Source organism: Haliotis cracherodii, unplaced genomic scaffold, assembly GCF_022045235.1.
Source record: "Haliotis cracherodii isolate W230 unplaced genomic scaffold, xgHalCrac1.p SCAF_6, whole genome shotgun sequence".
NCBI classification, from domain to species: domain Eukaryota; kingdom Metazoa; phylum Mollusca; class Gastropoda; order Lepetellida; family Haliotidae; genus Haliotis; species Haliotis cracherodii.
The window spans coordinates 4,048,191-4,066,718 of NW_027266319.1; the positions used below are offsets into that span (position 1 = coordinate 4,048,191).

At 42.3% G+C, this 18,528-nt stretch overlaps 1 protein-coding gene across 1 annotated transcript in view; it reads left to right on the forward strand.

Annotated features, from left to right (window-relative positions):
- The window catches only part of LOC139445107 (GRIP1-associated protein 1-like), a 92,129-nt gene that overhangs the window by 24,855 nt on the left and 48,746 nt on the right, over window positions 1–18,528 (forward strand). Inside the window, exons 21-27 of the mRNA XM_071226199.1 lie at window positions 336–410; window positions 1,522–1,578; window positions 2,375–2,474; window positions 5,017–5,074; window positions 5,751–5,820; window positions 7,618–7,731; window positions 11,324–11,417. Coding sequence (XP_071082300.1) covers window positions 336–410; window positions 1,522–1,578; window positions 2,375–2,474; window positions 5,017–5,074; window positions 5,751–5,820; window positions 7,618–7,731; window positions 11,324–11,417 — 568 coding nt within the window. The remainder of the gene's footprint in view (window positions 1–335; window positions 411–1,521; window positions 1,579–2,374; window positions 2,475–5,016; window positions 5,075–5,750; window positions 5,821–7,617; window positions 7,732–11,323; window positions 11,418–18,528) is intronic.

Here is an 18,528-nt window from a genome sequence, read left to right on the forward strand (position 1 = left end):
GTTACTGTGATATTTGCATCCTTGCACAAAACAACATTGACTCACATATCCCTCATTAGTGAATATGATAAGGTTTTTCCTGTGCAGCTTTTGATAATACATTATTGATAATTATGTTTTACCTAATTACTGTTACTATATTATTTATAATTATATATATAATTTTCATGTTTTCAGTGTAAAATGAGAATGGTGGTATGGTGCTTGTGTATAGTGTGATCAATCTGTTACTGCATGGTTTGATATTTGGAATGTAACTAATACTGGTACCCAATGAAAACACTGTTTTGAGACCAATCCCATTAAACCAAATTCTAACTGAATATATTTTTCAGGAATGGCAAACCAGGGAGGAGAGTTTAATGGAAGAGATTGGAATCCAGAAGGAAAGGATTACATCTTTAGAACAGGTAAACATTATCTGGGAAGGCAGTTCCCCAAATCAGAGATAAAATGGCCAGGCTTTCCAAAGGTTGTTTGTGAGTAAAGATTTTTATCAACTGGGATCTCAGTGCAGAATCCGGTTCCCCGCATTTTACTTTCATTATTTAGATCATTAAGTTTCTGGCCCGAGGCAAGAGTGTTAATTGACTACAATAGTCCAGTTTGCACCCTTGCCGAACTATGTTGGGATTTCGTGATTCGGTCATTGCGCCACCAGTGTTTATTACAAGTCATGTCACTTCTATGACCAATCAGAATCCACCTCTCAAATCACTTGTATGGCTGCTCCCAGTTAAGACTATTTCATCGACAATCAAGATCTTTATTGTAATAAAACAGGTCTTAGTTAGGGCATCAGATTGTTTGAGCACCTTGATTAAAAACATGAAATGATTTGGAAAATATCTGTCAACGCCCAGTTGACAGTACACATGGTTTTCAAATCCTGCAGTGGACGGAATCTGCACGTTGAAATCCATGTTTATGAACCAGGTGTCTCGTTTGTTGCATGATTTAAATTGGACTATGCATACTCGTTAGTCCCGCCAAACACCAGAATTCAAGCGTACTTCGGCGAGGGTGAAAACTGGACTTTTATAGTCAATTCACTCCCTTGCCTTGGTAAGATAAAATTGTAGGTGGTCGAACAAGAGCAATATTTCTGTGTTTAAATGCAGGACATTGAGTTTAGGTTTGGTAGTGTTGGTAGTTGGTGTGACACTCACTTAAGGAGGTTATGTCATCTTTGTGTACGCCCACAAATATTTGCAGCGTAAGTCTAGGCGAAAGTCAACAAGTGTGTTTATCGGGATTTCAATTGTCAACTCATGGTTTCTGGAGCCATTAGCTATTAGTAAATGGTTGTGTTTGTATCCTTCAGACAGCTGTACATTATATCACTTGCTTTGGACAATACCCTTGTGACACAGATCACCCCAAACTGCACATTGAAACATATGTGCAATAAACATGAATGCAGCTTTAGAACCCACTTCACCATCACAATCTTTGAATAAGTTGTATCATCAGTATCAGGAGGCCAGCATGTGTACAAACTGGATGTGCCTTTTCTTGCAGGAAATAAAAGACAGTGTGGGCGAAAAGAAGATTCATGAAAAGAAAGGCATGACAATGGTGAGTTGTCAATTTCTACTGGTTATAATCATAGGCAATAGTGAAGGAAAGGTCGACTAAGCTTTTAATACACAGCCCTGATGGAGTAGAATTCCTGGACAGGTTCCGATACCGTATGTTTCCCTTGAAGTGGAGTGAATTATTCCATCTGAAAACCGATGGTGATTGTTTGATGAAAAATCTCTTGACCTGTTTGTCCCCACCCGAAACTTAAGGAATTAAGATATTTATCTGATATCAAACTTTTGAACTGCTCTCTAGCTGTAACTTTGTGGAATGGATCAGTGCTGACACCATATGATATGAAGATTATCTTCAATCTTGAAGAGGTGGCACGGGCGTCCCAGTCGTCTAAGGCGCTGTGATTCGCTTGCAGAGTTGCGTCCCTTTGGCGAGCCAGAAACCTATGATTGTGGGTTCGAATCCCGGTTTGCCCTGATTATGTTTCTAGGTTTGTCAGCACCATTCCCATGCCCGTGGGTTTCACCGAAGTGGTAAACGTCTGAGACCTGGATCACTTAGGGCTTTCCTCCCATATTAAGCTGACACGCTGTAATATAACTGGAATACTGTTAAAACTCACTCAATCTGGAAAAAAACATCATTAAATATTTTTACTACAGGCTTTGTCAGTAGATCATACTCCTGTCATACAATTAATATTAATCATAGGGAAACTTATTTATAAATAAAGGATTGTTCAGTAGTCATCAATGTGATGGGGCTTGTGTATACATAGGAGACGAGCACAACCTGTGAGATGTCTTGGCTGAGTGGTCAGTTGACCTTGTTTCAGTTGAAGGACCTGAAGAGACAGCTCCATGCCGAGAGGAAGAGGGCGGAGAAGCTTCAGGAAAGGCTGCAGGACGTCTTGTCTGATACCAAGAACAGGCAGAGTGAGTCTCTGATGTAATACACACATACACACACTGTGTTAATCTGCTGTTCTGTTGTACTCGTGGGCACGGGTGGTCAGGTTGTCTAAGGCACCGCGATTCGCTGTGCAGAGTTGCGTCCCGTGGGCACGCCAGACACCTATGATTGTGGAATCAAATCCTGGTTCGCCCCGATTATGTGTCTAGGTTTGTCAGCACCATACCGGTGCTCGTGGGTTTCACCGAAGCGCTAAACGTCTAAAAGACCTGCATCACTTCGGGCTTTCCTCCCACGGTAAGCTGACACGCCGTGATATAACTGGTATACTGTTAAAAGCAGCATGAAACCCAAATCACTCACTCACTCTGTTGTATTCAAACCAATTTCTATTTGTCTCAAGTGTTGGCTGTTTTCATTAGAACTGAACTTTTTCTAGGTTGGGTATTATTAGAACTAAAATTATTTGCTCCAGCTGTCCAAATGAAAAAGAAAGGGAGCTACTCTACAATCTGTTGTGCTTGGTGCATATGTTACCTACCCCTACAAATTCACATGGTACTACAGAGGCTTCTATGTTACTTTGTACTTTGTACTTTGTACTTTGTACTAGTCTGGTTGCACCCCCCTCTCCGGCAAAATGGACTTCAAAGGTGACTACAAAGTCCAAAAATAGTCAGAGTGATATTGCAGTGAGGTCATAGTTTATAGAATGTTGGGTTCTACTCCCATTCACACGGATCTGTCGTAAACTGCAACTGGATCCATTCATGGTTGACATGTTGTGCATTAAATTTGATTTGATTCTGGTGTAGCTGACCGATTGACAAACATATAACAGAGTTGCCCAGCAAACATCAGAAACTATTGTTTGCCTTCAGTATGAAAAATGTCAAAACTCCAATAGTATAGTAACTGTACATAACTACCCACTCTTGTGTGTTCATCTTTTGTACACATTTGTATTCATAGATCTTTATTTAAGAAATAAACAATGAGTGGGGGTTGTGTATCATACAATAAGACGCTGCAGGAAGAATAAACCACGGGTCGTTTATTGCTTAAATGAGATATGAACATTATGTACAATCACTTCAAGGATGTTAATAAAATGTACTAGCTTTGAAAATATATACCCGTATTAAAACAATGATGACTCCTTGAATACAATTTGATCTTGGCAATGTCGGACATGTCCATTTTATGTACAGGGGTGTTAAGTCTGGTATTCTCCGGATATTTTCACTTTTATTTTTCTGTACCTTTTCTCCCAATCCTGATTGTCATATCTCTCCCACCTTTAGGGGCTATTGTTTGCCCATTGCGTTTATCTAAGTTGCCCAGCAACATCTTTGGGGAACAACTCACCTGATGGTTCCCTCTAAAAAATAACGTCTTCCAATATACGACGTCATCAAGTTGTGATTACTGTATCTTCAGTAATCATGTCAAGAATGAACAATGTTTTATCCTGTTCCAAGCAATTTATCATGTAGCTCTCATATATTTGCTGGTCGAAGGCATCATTTATACTGTAGAGCTAAGTCTCACTGAGTCATTGTTGTGAGCTATGCGACACGTGTGTAGCAGATAATGAACAATTTCAAATCAGAAGGCACATCAAGCAGTATTTTAGGCAGGAATATTTTCGAAAATGTCTCCTCATTGGCTTAAAAATACCCAACAGACTGGACCGAAGGGAGTAAAAATATAATAACTTCCTAAAGAAGACTATCAATACCAAAATAAAATCATAACATGTGTAAACTTTCACTGGCTCAAAGAATTATGTGCAGGTCTCTACTCTGGTCCTAGGGTTGTAGAAGGCACAGGTTGCATGTGATCTAAGTTCAAACAGAGTTGTGTCCCTTAGTTATACCATGGATTTGAATCTTAGATTTGGGCTGATTATAATCCTTGCTGTTGAAGCACCTTACCCATGCTGGTAGGTTTCACCCAAGTGGTAAATGGCTACAACCGGCATTACTTGGTGATGTCCTCCCTTAGTAAGCTGATGTCGAGGTAGGGTACGGGTGGCCCAGTCATCTTAGGCGCCGCAATTCGCTCTGCAGAGTTGCGTCCCTTGGGCACGCCAGAAACCTATGATAGTGGGTTTGAATCCCGGTTCGCCCCGATTATGTTTCTAGGTTTGTCAGCACCATAACCGTGCTCATGGGTTTCACCGAAGTGGTAAACGTCCAAGACCTGCTTTCCGCCCACATTAAGCTGACATGCCGTGATATAACTGGAATACTGTTAAAAGCAGCGTTAAACCCGACTCACTCACTCACTCACTCACTCACTCACTCACTCACTCACTCACTCACTCACTCACTGATGTGGAGGATGAGACTGAAGTACCACTCAAAGCAGTGGCTTAGACAACTCATCCACCTTGTAACAGATTGTGTATTAAAGCGGTAAAATCATAAATGCCATGACTTCATATCCATGTAATGACTGCCATAAAATTGTTGTTAAACTCTTGACTTGTCGGAGGGATTGAGGATGGGTGAAAATGTTGCAGGCCAACATGAACAACCTTTATATCACTTTCTGTTGCAGGTATAGAGGATCTGTTCCGACCCATCGACCCATCGGACCCATTGCGGGGAGACAGTAGGTGAGTTGTAGGAAACCTCCTTTCTTTCATCATGTTCATTTGTAACTTAGTGTTTCTTTTTCTGGGGATATCAAATGGTAGAATAATAATTTTAATTGCATTATCATGAGGATCAGACCAAGTTTTAATCTCTGAAATTAAAATATTTTGCGATATTTTAGAATTGTCGTTTAATAGGTAATAAGAAAGGGCCAAGAAAATCTCTCAAAGACCTCGAACTAAGAATTGTAGACTTGCCAAAGTATTGTAGACTTGCTTGTGAGTCTTTTTGTATTTTGTGTCAGGGTTTATGAGAGATTATACCCAGAGTATTAAGTTTATGAACACACTCAGCATTGTTATGTATGTGATGACTTAATTGTACCACCACCCCCCTTCCCCAACCCCCCTTTTATTCAGACACATTACATGTAAACTGCACCTTTGAGAAACTTTGTGATTTCGGTGTACACCCCACTTTTTCAAAATCCTGGATCAGCCTCTGCCATGTCAGCAGCAAACCAAAGTTACTCACTCACTCATGTTGAATAGGAATTACTTTGTTCCAGAAGGTCAATTATTTTCTTGAATAATTGTGTATGTCAGAATGTCAACTGATAGCCTAATGATTCTGATGTTCTATTCAGTGTATCTCAAGGCCTCCTTGTTAGTGAATGCCGATGTACTTCTGTTTCAGCTCTGTGTCATCCTGGAGCGCAGGGGCCAGTGGATTAGGAACCAAAGACTCCATGGCTAGTGGGCCTCAGGTTGGTACTGAGTCAAATTTGTGATTTATTCAGTCGACTACCCGTGTGTAGTCTGGGTTAGAATGGGTCTCCAGTAACCCGTGCTGGTCATAAGAGGGGGTTAAATGAATCAGCCTAGTGACTTGGTTGAATGGTCATTGTACCATGACGTGGACTGTTGCTCATGATATCAATCACTGCATTGTCTGGTCCAGACTTGATTATTAACTGGCTTATATTCTGGAATATTGCTGAGTGCGGCATCTGAATGAATCAGTGTTAGATTCTGTGACTTGGTAGTAATCATCAGAACTGGAAAGTGTTGCTCATAATATCAACCACTGATTAGACTTGATGAATTACAGTCTGCTGTGATAAGATAAAAGATATGATAAGGTAAGACTTTATGATCCCAAGGGAAATTAGCACTAAAATATGAAAAAAACTAAAATATAGGATATTAAAAAATGTAGAAAATTGCAAAACAACATTAATACTCACTTTTTACAGCTGTTACCTTTTTTCTTTGCGTCAGTATATATACTTCTCAAAAGAAGTTAGTAGTTTAAAGATTTGGGTGTTCTTTAACTTCTTTGAGTAGTAATAAGTAAGTGTGCTATTTTGAGTTATACCATTGCAACATATGTAAGTCCACAAAGAGAAGTGATTGTGCAGAGTGAGTGAGTGAGTTTGATTTTAGGCCGCTTTTAGCAATATTCCAGCAATATCACGGCAGGAGACACAAGAAATGGGCCTCACACATTGTACCCATGTCGGGAATCGAACCCAGGTCTTCGGCGTGACGAGCGAACGCTTTAACCACTAGGCTACCCGACCGCCCGATTGTGCAGAAGCAGCTGTAGCTCAATGTTAACTTGTTGACACACAGAACTGTATTGCAACTGGGAGGGGAAGGGACTAACCTTTAAGGATAAAGATACCTAAAATAGGTTTTGGAACAGTTATTTTGGACAAAATGCTGTTTTACTGTCCAACTACATCAGTACTGGCCTGGCTATCAAACGCCAGTTGACATCGCCAGTGGAACCTGAAAGTGGTACAGCTCGCAAAATATGTTAGATCTTCTACCCTGTGTATAGGGCGACCCCACTTCAAACCATCTTCCCAAGGCAAGCGAGTTAATTGATAATGAAAGTCAAGTTTCCACCCTTGCCAAACTAGGCTGCAATTATGGAGTTATATTTTGGACGAACTAACAAATTTATGCATTATCCAATCGAAATCATGTAATGAAATCATCATCTTGATTGAGCAGCCATTTTGTTTGAAAAAAATGCAAATGATATGAGATATGGAATATGATTGTCAATAGGAGGGACATTGAAGGGGCATAACCTGTAATAGCCCCTGGTGGCGCTATGATCGAGCCTGGAAATTCCAGACTAGTTCGGCAAGGGTTGAAACTGGACTTTTTCAGTCAGTTAACTCCCTTGCCTCGGGAAGATGCCTTCAAATGCCCCTATATCAAGGTTAAAAAAACTGGCTTATACACGGCAGTATACGGTAATGATATTATGATTGAAATGATTAAAAGAAAGAACATGTTCTGTAATAATGGAAACAGATTAACAACTGGATGTATTGTTGAGTGTCCTGGTGTTATGTCAAGTAAAACCTCGGCACCCAACTTTGGATTTGAAATTTCTCTGGATGTTAGTATACTGTCAAAAGAAATCCTTTAGAGACACAATATTTTTTGGACTTGGCATTCTGTTAAATGTGTGTATGGATGTGTTTGTCCCCTGCACGTTGTCATGTCCGTGCAGTAGGTTCCAAGACGAGTGGTTTGTGTTGTAGTCACCGAACCACACGGCCAACTTCAGTTTCACAAGTGAAGTGGAGCAGGAGTACGGGGAACTGATGGCGCGGGTGGCAGATGTACAGCAGCAGAAGTGGACCCTGGAGGAGAAGGTGGGTACTCCGAGTGTTGTGTTGGGTACACTGTGTGTTGTGTTGGGTACACTGTGTGTTGGGGTGGGTACACTGTGTGTTGGGGTGGGTACACTGTGTGTTAGGGTGGGTACACTGTGTGTTGGGGTGGGTACTCCGAGAGTTGTGTTGGGTGGGTACACTGTGTGTTGGGGTGGGTACACTGTGTGTTGGGGTGGGTACTCCGTATGTTGTGTTGGGTGGGTACACTGTGTGTTGGGTGGGTACTCCGTATGTTGTGTTGGGTTGGGTACACTGTGTGTTGGGAGGGGTACACTGTGTGTTGGGGTGGGTACTCCGTATGTTGTGTTGGGTGGGTACACTGTGTGTTGGGGTGGGTACACTGTGTGTTCGGGTGGGTACACTTTGTGTTTTGGTGGGTACACTGTGTGTTGGGGTGGGTACACTGTGTGTTGGGGTAGGTACTCTGTGTGTTGGGGTGGGTACACTGTGTGTTGGGGTGGGTACACTGTGTGTTGGGGTGGGTACACTGTGTGTTGGGGTAGGTACACTGTGTGTTGGTTGGGTACACTGTGTGTTGGGGTAGGTACACTGTGTGTTGGGGTGGGTACACTGTGTGTTGGGGTGGGTACACTGTGTGTTGGGGTGGGTACACTGTGTGTTGGGGTGGGTACTCTGTGTGTTGGGGTGGGTACACTGTGTGTTGGGGTGGTACACTGTGTGTTGGGTAGGTACACTGTGTTTTGGGGTGGGTACACTGTGTGTTGGGGTAGGTACACCGTGTGTTGGGGTAGGTACACTGTGTGTTGGGTAGGTATGCTGTGTGTTGGGTGGGTAGGTATGCTGTGTGTTGGGGTGGGTACACTGTGTGTTAGTGTAGGTACGCCGTGTGTTGGGGTGGGTACACTGTGTGTTGGGGTAGGTATGCTGTGTGTTGGGTGGGTACACTGTGTGTTTGGGTGGGTACACTGTGTGTTGGGTAGGTATGCTGCGTGTTGGGGTGTGTACACTGTGTGTTGGGTAGGTATGCTGTGTGTTGGGTGGGTACACTGTGTGTTGGGGTGGGTACACTGTGTGTTGGGGTGGGTACACTGTGTGTTGGGGTGGGTACACTGTGTGTTGGGGTGGGTACTCCGTATGTTGTGTTGGGTGGGTACACTGTGTGTTGGGTAGGTACACTGTGTGTTGGGTGGGTACGCTGTGTGTTGGGGTGGGTACACTGTGTGTTGCGGTGGACACACTATGAGTTGGGTTGGGTACACTGTGTGTTGGGGTGGGTACACTGTGTGTTGGGGTGGTACACTGTGTGTTGGGGTGGGTACTCTGTGTGTTGGGGTGGGTACACTGTGTGTTGGGTGGGTACACTCTGTGTGTTGGGGTGGGTACACTGTGTGTTGGGTGGGTACACTGTGTGTTGGGTGGGTACACTGTGTGTTGGGGTGGGTACTCTGTGTGTTGGGGTGGGTACACCGTGTGTTGGGTGGGTACACTGTGTGTTGGGGTGGGTACACTGTGTGTTGGGTGGGTACACTGTGTGTTGGGGTGGGTACTCTGTGTGTTGGGGTGGGTACACCCTGTGTTGGGTGGGTACACTGTGTGTTGGGTGGGTACACTGTGTGTTGGGGTGGGTACACCATGTGTTGGGTGGGTACACTGTGTGTTGGTGTGGGTACACTGTGTGTTGGGGTAGGTACACTGTGTGTTGGTTGGGTACACTGTGTGTTGGGGTGGGTACACTGTGTGTTGGGGTGGGTACACTGTGTGTTGGGGTAGGTACACCATGTGTTGGGGTGGGTAGGTATGCTGTGTGTTGGGTGGGTACACTGTGTGTTGGGTAGGTATGCTGCGTGTTGGGGTGGGTACACTGTGTGTTGGGGTAGGTACACCGTGTGTTGGGTGGGTACACTGTGTGTTGGGGTGGGTACACTGTGTGTTGGGGTGGGTACACTGTGTGTTGGGGTGGGTACACTGTGTGTTGGGTTAGGTACACTGTGTGTTGGTTGGGTACACTGTGTGTTGGGGTAGGTACTCTGTGTGTTGGGGTAGGTACACTGTGTGTTGGGTTAGGTACACTGTGTGTTGGTTGGGTACACTGTGTGTTGGGGTAGGTACTCTGTGTGTTGGGGTAGGTACACTGTGTGTTGGGTTAGGTACACTGTGTGTTGGTTGGGTACACTGTGTGTTGGGGTAGGTACTCTGTGTGTTGGGGTAGGTACACTGTGTGTTGGGGTGGGTACACTGTGTGTTGGGGTGGGTAGGTATGCTGTGTGTTGGGTGGGTACACTGTGTGTTGGGTAGGTATGCTGCGTGTTGGGGTGGGTACACTGTGTGTTGGGTAGGTATGCTGCGTGTTGGGGTGGGTACACTGTGTGTTGGGGTAGGTACACCGTGTGTTGGGTGGGTACACTGTGTGTTGGGGTGGGTACACTGTGTGTTGGGGTGGGTACACTGTGTGTTGGGGTGGGTACACTGTGTGTTGGGTTAGGTACACTGTGTGTTGGTTGGGTACACTGTGTGTTGGGGTAGGTACTCTGTGTGTTGGGGTAGGTACACTGTGTGTTGGGTAGGTACACTGTGTGTTGGGGTGGGTACACTGTGTGTTGGTTGGGTACACTGTGTGTTGGGGTAGGTACTCTGTGTGTTGGGGTAGGTACACTGTGTGTTGGGTTAGGTACACTGTGTGTTGGTTGGGTACACTGTGTGTTGGGGTAGGTACTCTGTGTGTTGGGGTAGGTACACTGTGTGTTGGGTTAGGTACACTGTGTGTTGGTTGGGTACACTGTGTGTTGGGTTAGGTACACTGTGTGTTGGGGTAGGTACACTGTGTGTTGGGGTAGGTACTCTGTGTGTTGGGGTAGGTACACTGTGTGTTGGGGTGGGTACACTGTGTGTTGGGGTGGGTACACTGTGTGTTGTGTTGGGTACACTGTGTGTTGGGGTGGGTACACTGTGTGTTGGGTAGGTACATTGTGTGTTGGGGTAGGTACACCGTGTGTTGGGGTAGGTACACTGTGTGTTGGGGTGGGTACACTGTTTGTTGGGGTAGGTACACTGTGTGTTGGGGTAGGTACACCGTGTGTTGGGGTGGGTACACCATGTGTTGGGGTGGTACACTGTGTGTTGGGGTGGGTACACTGTGTGTTGGGGTGGGTACACTGTGTGTTGGGGTAGGTACACCATGTGTTGGGGTGGGTACACTGTGTGTTGGGGTGGACACACTATGAGTTGGGTTGGGTACACTGTGTGTTGGGGTAGGTACACTGTTGGTGTAGGTACATAATAAATATTATGTTTCTCTTTCCTCATGTTAGGTTGGTAGAAATAGAAGTGTCAGCAACAGGAATAAGGAAAGAAACAGCATTAATGTCTTTGATGCATTGGTGGTTCATTGTAATGATCTATATGTATTAAACATTTTATCCTATTTCTGGTTGGCGAACTAAGAAACCCTTTTTATTTAAATTTTCTTTAAATTTTCACATTTCAGTTTTTGGAGTCAGCGTATTTGTAAACCAAGTTTAATCAAATGTCTAGCCTAAAAATGGACACCCATCAAAACAGTTTTACAGATATGTACCTGTTTCTCCAATGAATGATGCTTGTGATGTTTCAGGTCTCTCACCTGGAGATGAGCAATGCGTGTATGGCAGATGACTTGTTGAAAAAGACTGCCATTATCAGCTACTATGTCATGGACAGCAGATCAGGTAATTCATATGTTTCCTTTCTTCATGGGGACCACCTCCGTGGTCTAGTGGTAAAGTGTCCGTCCAGAGATCGGGTTTGATCCCCGGCCTTGTCATATCAAAAGACGTAGAAATATGGCACTTGTTGTTACCCTGTCTGGTGCTCAGCATTAAGAGGCTAGATTTGCCCTGATTATGATCCTTGGTTTGTCAGCACCAGGTTTGTCCTCAGCCAGAGTCAGTTGGGGATGTTAACTGGACTCAGCCACCCCCTGAACATGTTAAAATTTGTTACACTGGATCTCATTCAAGCATGACATTTTACCATGACTTTCAAAATTCTGGATTTGGAAGGGTCAGTTAGCACCAAATTTTTTAAATAGATGATCAAGAAAATAATAATAAATTTTCCACAGTCCCAATATGTAAATGCCTTTTGGAAGCCATTTTACCCAAAATGGTAGAAAATGCAGATGTGATGAATTTGGTGTAATGAAAAATCAGTGTAATTTGATGTTAAGGCCACCGATTTTCTAGGGTGAAATGTGCTCCCCAGGAAATGCTTGTTGTAAAGCTTAAATGTAACAGGTAGACTTGGCTGTTTGCATGCCTGAATGGTATGGATCATTGCTGTAAGTTACTAGTTTGGTCCACCTGTGAAGATCTGGGGTAGAATAGGTCTTCAGCAGCCCATGCTTGCCATAGGAAGTGACTTTGCTTGTTGTAAGAGGCGACCAACAGGATCGGGTGGTCAGGCTTGCTGACATGGTTGATGCATGTCATCGTATCCCAGATGTGAGGACAGATGCTCATGATGTCAATCACTTGATTGTCTGGTCCAGACTCGATTATTTACAGACCGCCGTCATATAGCTGTAATATTGCTGAGTGCGGCGTTAAACAACAAACAAACAAACAAACCTAGTTTGGTCCAGATTCAACTATCTACAGGCAGCTGTAGTATGGCTGGAATGCTGCATACTATGGCATTAAGCAACATTCACTACCTCTTGATGTTGAGGATCAACAGTGTTCAAAATTGAGAAGGAAAGTTCAGTGGTCCTTGTGCTAAGCCTAATGTTGCTATAAGTAACACTTTAAGGGAGTCTCTAGGTTTCTACAACTCATGGAACCCAGGTCCTGTCTTATTATCAAACTCTGGTCAATTAGCTCAGCCTTGTGGGGATTCCAGGTTAGAATAGGTCCCCAGCAACCTATGCTTGTCGTAAGTGAGTGAGTGCGTTAAGTTTAACACTATTTCAGCTATATAATGACAAGACCAAGTTGATATATACACGAGTGATTCATGAATCCAAGGTATATTTAAAAACATGTTTATTAAAACATATTTGGGCATAACAATGTCATTTATACAGTTTAAGACACAGGCTATAGGCCACAAGTAATCAAAGCTGGGCCACCTCGCTGGGGATCATGGGGACTTACAGTACCCCAGCTTCCTGCACGATACCCCAGCAGGATTTACGTCATCACTTTAGCCATTGGTGGTTGTGCTCAATACTAGCCAATATTAAAAAATTCTCAGCAACGAATTGGCTTAAACACTGATTGATGACAGTTACATTGATTATGGCTGGTCGTATGAGGCAACTATATGGATCGGCTTGTCAACTTGATAATTTAGTTGATTGCATGTCTTGTACCCCAATGGCATGGATCATTGCTCACAGCATCAATCACTGGATTGTTTGGACCAGACAAGATTATTTACAGGCCACTGTCAAAGAGCTGGAGTATTGTTAATGTGTTAACAACATGCACAAAACCTTCTTGGTCTGAGACTTTAACCGCTGTTCTCAAGCATTGGTCCGGTAAAATGTTTTTATTGCTGAAATTTAGTTCAGATTTTCCATCTGCCCAGAGATTATAAGATCGATGGTTTGATCCCCTGGCCCGACATAAGTCTGGACTCTGACAAGCAGCAACACACACGTGCTAGAATGTGTTTGAAAAAAATCTTAAACAACTTGTTAAACCCCATTTCACCTCGCCTACTTTTGTTGAACTGGATCGATTACTGAATCTACAGGTGTCTGTCATGAATCATACTGTGCATTAATCAAATACATAAAAAGCTCACTTTCAATATATAGTTTTTCACTTTGCATGTGTGAACATACATTCATCACTATGATTAACATTGTCGCAAAGTATTTAAGGTCACAATAATTTAATTATTAGATTCTGATCTACTTTTAAGGATCACAACCTTCACAGACATGGGTGAATTCACTTGTTTCACAGGAATTTCTGTTCACCAACTTCACATGAGCAATAGGCAATCAGGGGTATGGGTGGCCCAGTCGTCTAAGGCGCTGCGATTCACTGTGCAGAGTTGCTTCCCTTGGGCACGCCAGAAACCTATGATTGTTGGTTCGAATCCTGGTTCGCCCCGATTATGCTTCTAGGTTTGTCAGCACCATACCCGTGCTCATGGGTTTCACCAAAGTGGTAAACGTCTGAGACCCGCATCACTTGGGGCTTTCCTTTCCATTAAGCTGGCACGCTGTGATATAACTGGAAAAATGTTAAAGTTCTAATTTTGGGTGACAAAAGTAGTAAATACATTTGACTGAGGCAGGCTGTTTCTAGTGTGGTGGGTGGGGATCATATATATTTTACGCATTGATCAGTCAGGTCAAGGGTCAAGGTCATGCTTGAAAGCATAGCCTGAACAATATTTAACTGCCAATTTCAAGAAGGATATACTGTACATCATTAAAAGTTAGTACACGTCCTTTGGCAAGGTTGAAATCTGAAAAGATTCTGAGTGACCTACATGTTGCCATGGTCACACTGAAGGTCATTCCATTATCAGTAGTAGTTCACGGTGACCCAGTTTCAGTGACTAGCATATTCTATTTCACATTGTTAGAAGGTGTTTTGCTTAGGTACATTATATCTGTTTTATGTACTAGCCCTTGGGAAGGTTCTTGAGATACTTGTAACTTGAAGGTCAAATTTACTCCAAGGTCATTTAAAATGTATCCTGTTCACAGTAACTCAAGAAATGTTCGCAGAAGATTGATGAAATTTGGTACTTAGTGGTTAGATTTTGATTAACCTTCAATGAAATACTGCTAAATACAGTTGTGACACTCACTCAATCACCTCCGTGGTTTAGAGGTATAGCATCCACCCAGATAGCAGAAGTTCAGGGGTTTCGATCCCCGGATGCGTCATACCAAACGGCGTTAAAAAATGTACTCTCTCATTATACTGTATCTGAGTGGGGTATTCATGTTAAACTGCAGCATGGTATCTCAGTGGGCTAGCACTAGTAAATCAGCACGCACACATGCAATAATCTTGAATTATATATAGATGTAATAATCTTGAACGAGATGTTAAACCCCATTTAACCTCACCTCACCTCACCTCACCTGACCATGGCAAATCAGTGATCCACGAGCACAAGGACATGTTTGGAAATAGTTTATGTTTGAGTAATGGAATGAAGAAAATATTTGCTCAACTACTCAAACGTACCTTTGACAGATGTTATCTGACTGTTGTGATCTGAATGGGCTTTCTGCAATAACTACGAACCATATTTGACAGGAATTGACCATGTGTGCATAATGCACCTACTTATGTCAGCATAGATGACTGAGTTTGAAATGACTTTCGATCCCTTGGTTATTGACCAAGTTCACCAGCTGTTGGCCTTATGTTTGTTATGCTGTTATTACTGAGTGCTATATCGAAACTCTTCGTGTGTGTAGATCGACAGCTTAAACCAAACTGATACCAAAATCCCACTTCCCAATTCCAATTTTAAGCAATAGGATGTTTTTTTGCTGAATTTATTGTTATCCCATGGTGAGGCTAGATGCTGAGGATGATTGTGTGGAGAAGCCGATTTTGGGAATCGATATTGAAAATGCTATGTGTAAACTTTCTATGTGGTGAACTGCATAAAAACCTTAAGTGTCCACTTCTCCAGATGATTCTTACCTGACTTTACACTGCCTCACTCTGGCAAGTGTGGGTTCGAATCCCGGACGGGACTCAACCCAAAAGAAGTAACAGAATCTGTACTTTACTAAGAAAGTGTTATCCCAAATATCACATTTGTTACATTTGACCACTTTCCAAATGGTATTGTGTATTCATAGCTTTCGGCCATGGGAGCCGTGCCAATTTACACTTGTCAGAGGGATACTCAAGGTACGTGATCTAGACTACCAGTTGTCGGACTTTCATTTTTGTGGAAGCCTCGGTGGCTGAGTGGGTTAGATCGCTAACTTTGTGTGCTGGCAATTAGGTGCCTCACTCTGGCAAGTTTGGGTTCGAATCCCGGACGAGACTCAACCCAAAAGAAGTACTAGAATCTGTACTTTACTAAGAAAGTGTTATTCCAAATATAACATTTGTTACTCATGTCAAGCTTGTTGACACCTTCTCCACATACCAATCAGTGAAGTGTTGTTGGTTCAGTTATTTTATTGCCTTAAGTTCCTTAATGCCAGTCAACAGAGTAAACATATCAACTGTGTGTTGTTTTTAGGAAAACACTGTTTATTGTTTTTACGGGGTATCCTTCCCCTCGGAATGGGGTGGGGTGAGTGAGTTGCACTGACATTGAGTCGCATTTTTGGCTAGGGGTCAGCAGTCGTATTAATTAGGAGTCACATTTATTTCCAGATTTACAGTAACAGGGCATTTTTACTTAATTACTTCTGAGACATGTTCCAGACTCTTATTTATAGGCTGCTGTGATAAGACTTCAACATATTACTGACTTCATTCATATTTTCACTTGTCCCCAAAAATGATCTGTGAAAGAGCTGCCATCTTCCTGAGGAAATGACACTATGGTCCTTCCTGAATTTTCTTGTCTTCAGGGTGTGGTCGGGTAGCCTAGTAGCTAAAGCATTCGCTCTTCACGCCGAAGACCCAGGTTCAATTCCCAACATGGGTACAATGTGGGAAACCCAAATTTCCACTGCCATGATATTGCTGGAATAGTGCTAAAAGCGGCGTAAAACCATACTTACACACTCATTACTAGTCTTGGCCCCCATGAAGAATCTGTCTGTAGCAATTTATGCTGCTCATAAGAGGCAACTAAGGGGATCAAGTGGTGGATGCATGTCATCGTATCTCAATTGTGTGGATCAATGCTCATGTGAGTGTCTGGTCCAGATGGATGGAAACTAGTGAAGATCCAGGGTAGAACAGGTCTTCAGCAACCCGTGCTTGCCAAAAAAGGAGCCTCTGCTTGTCAGAAGAAGCAACTAACGGAATCGGGTGGTCCGGCTTGCTGACTTGGTTGATGCATGTCATTCTATCCTAGTTGTGTGAATTGATTGGATTGTCTGGTCCAGACTCGATTATTTACAGACCCCTGTCATAAAGCTGGAATATTGCAGAGTGCAGCATTAAACAACAAAGAAACAAGCAAACAAAATTTACAGATGGAACATTTTTGAGTGCTGCATTAAAAAAAACAAATTCTGGACTGTTCATTCTTGAGACATATGTATTTTCTTGTTGAACAAAAACATATGTTGTCACCATGAATTTTTAGGCACTGAAAGTTAATCTCTTACAATTTGGTATCTTTAGTGAAATAGCTTCAAGATTTTAATTCAATTTTTGGTCGTTTTCTCACTTTTTCCATTTGAAAAAACATGCAAAGTGAATAATTTTCTTTCACACATGTGGAGATAAATATCATATATATGTATCTCTTAAGTATGATTGTTTTTTAATTCAATTATTGATAGTATGTATTTGTTGTCATTTAAAAACGTCTTTCCATCTGAAAAAAAATGAGTTAAATTTGAATAATAAAAAAATATATTTATGATAGAGATGTGAAGCTAATCAAATTATAGACACATTACCAGTCAATACTCTAGAGATATTTATGTGAATCTTTTTTTTAGTTATGATTATTTACTGCTGAATAATAACAGTTTTGAAAAAAATAATTTCTTTGCTTGCCCAAACTTATCGGTTGTACCGTGACATTTTAGAACCTGCCATCTGTGAATTCCGGTCTGCGCCAACTGTATCACATCTAGTTTAGACAGTCAATTTGCAGATACCCACATCCACACGAATGAAAATATGTATTTGAAAGCTCTTCTGGGTCAAACACAATCAATAGGCAACTTCAAATTTTGAGTTTTACGTAATAAGCGTTGTGAAATACCACCTTGTAATTCTTTGTTTATTTTAGGTTTATGTGGCAATAACAAGAGAAAATTTGACAATGCCAAAGAGAGTGTATTGTGAAATTCTGTCATATCAAAACAGCTTGACATTTGGAGCTTAGCTGTCATGTACTGTGTTGTACCCAACATCACAAGGCTTGGGCTTGTCTGTAAAAATGAGGATGTCACAATAGTAGGAATATTTTAAAACTAAATTTTCAAAAGGCTGCTTTTTTTCTTGAGGTATGGATATGTGATTAATACACAAACCTTTCTTTTCTATTTTGTTGCTCTGAGTTTTTCTAACCAATTAGTTTGATAAGAAATGAAAGTTTTTAAGGATAACAACTTCTTTATTGTCTATTACGGCCTTTCAGGGCTATTTCTTACATCCTTCACGAAGTGAATACTGAGTCAGTCTATTTATAAACCTACTTGCTGTTTGTGTAACTCGATATCGAGTTTTTGAAATTGTGGTAACACCTTGTAGGAGGTATTACAAAGATTGTAACACCTCGCAGGGGGGCTTACAATCATTGTAAACCCTTGATAGAACAAAAACTATGAACAGCCTACGAGACGCACGTGCAGATTTCGTGCCATTGCGAGACGCACGTGCAGATTTCGCACCGTTGCGAAACCCACGTGCCGAGGTCACTGTTTTCATTGAACCGAGTTCACGACTGCAGGCGATATTTCATCTCCGATACAGGTTATGCATTTGAGATTTTTTATTACAGTTATTTAATTAAAAACGTTGTCTATGCGATGAGTCGGTTTATAAGTTGGACAAACCATGTCTCCTCGAGATTACTAGAGATTGTATACCCTCACATTTGGGGACGTTCCTTCATGTGAGGGTTTACAATCTTTAGTAATCTCGAGGAGACATGGTTACTCCTACACTGATACCATTTGCATCAGCTTGTATATATGTATTAACTCAA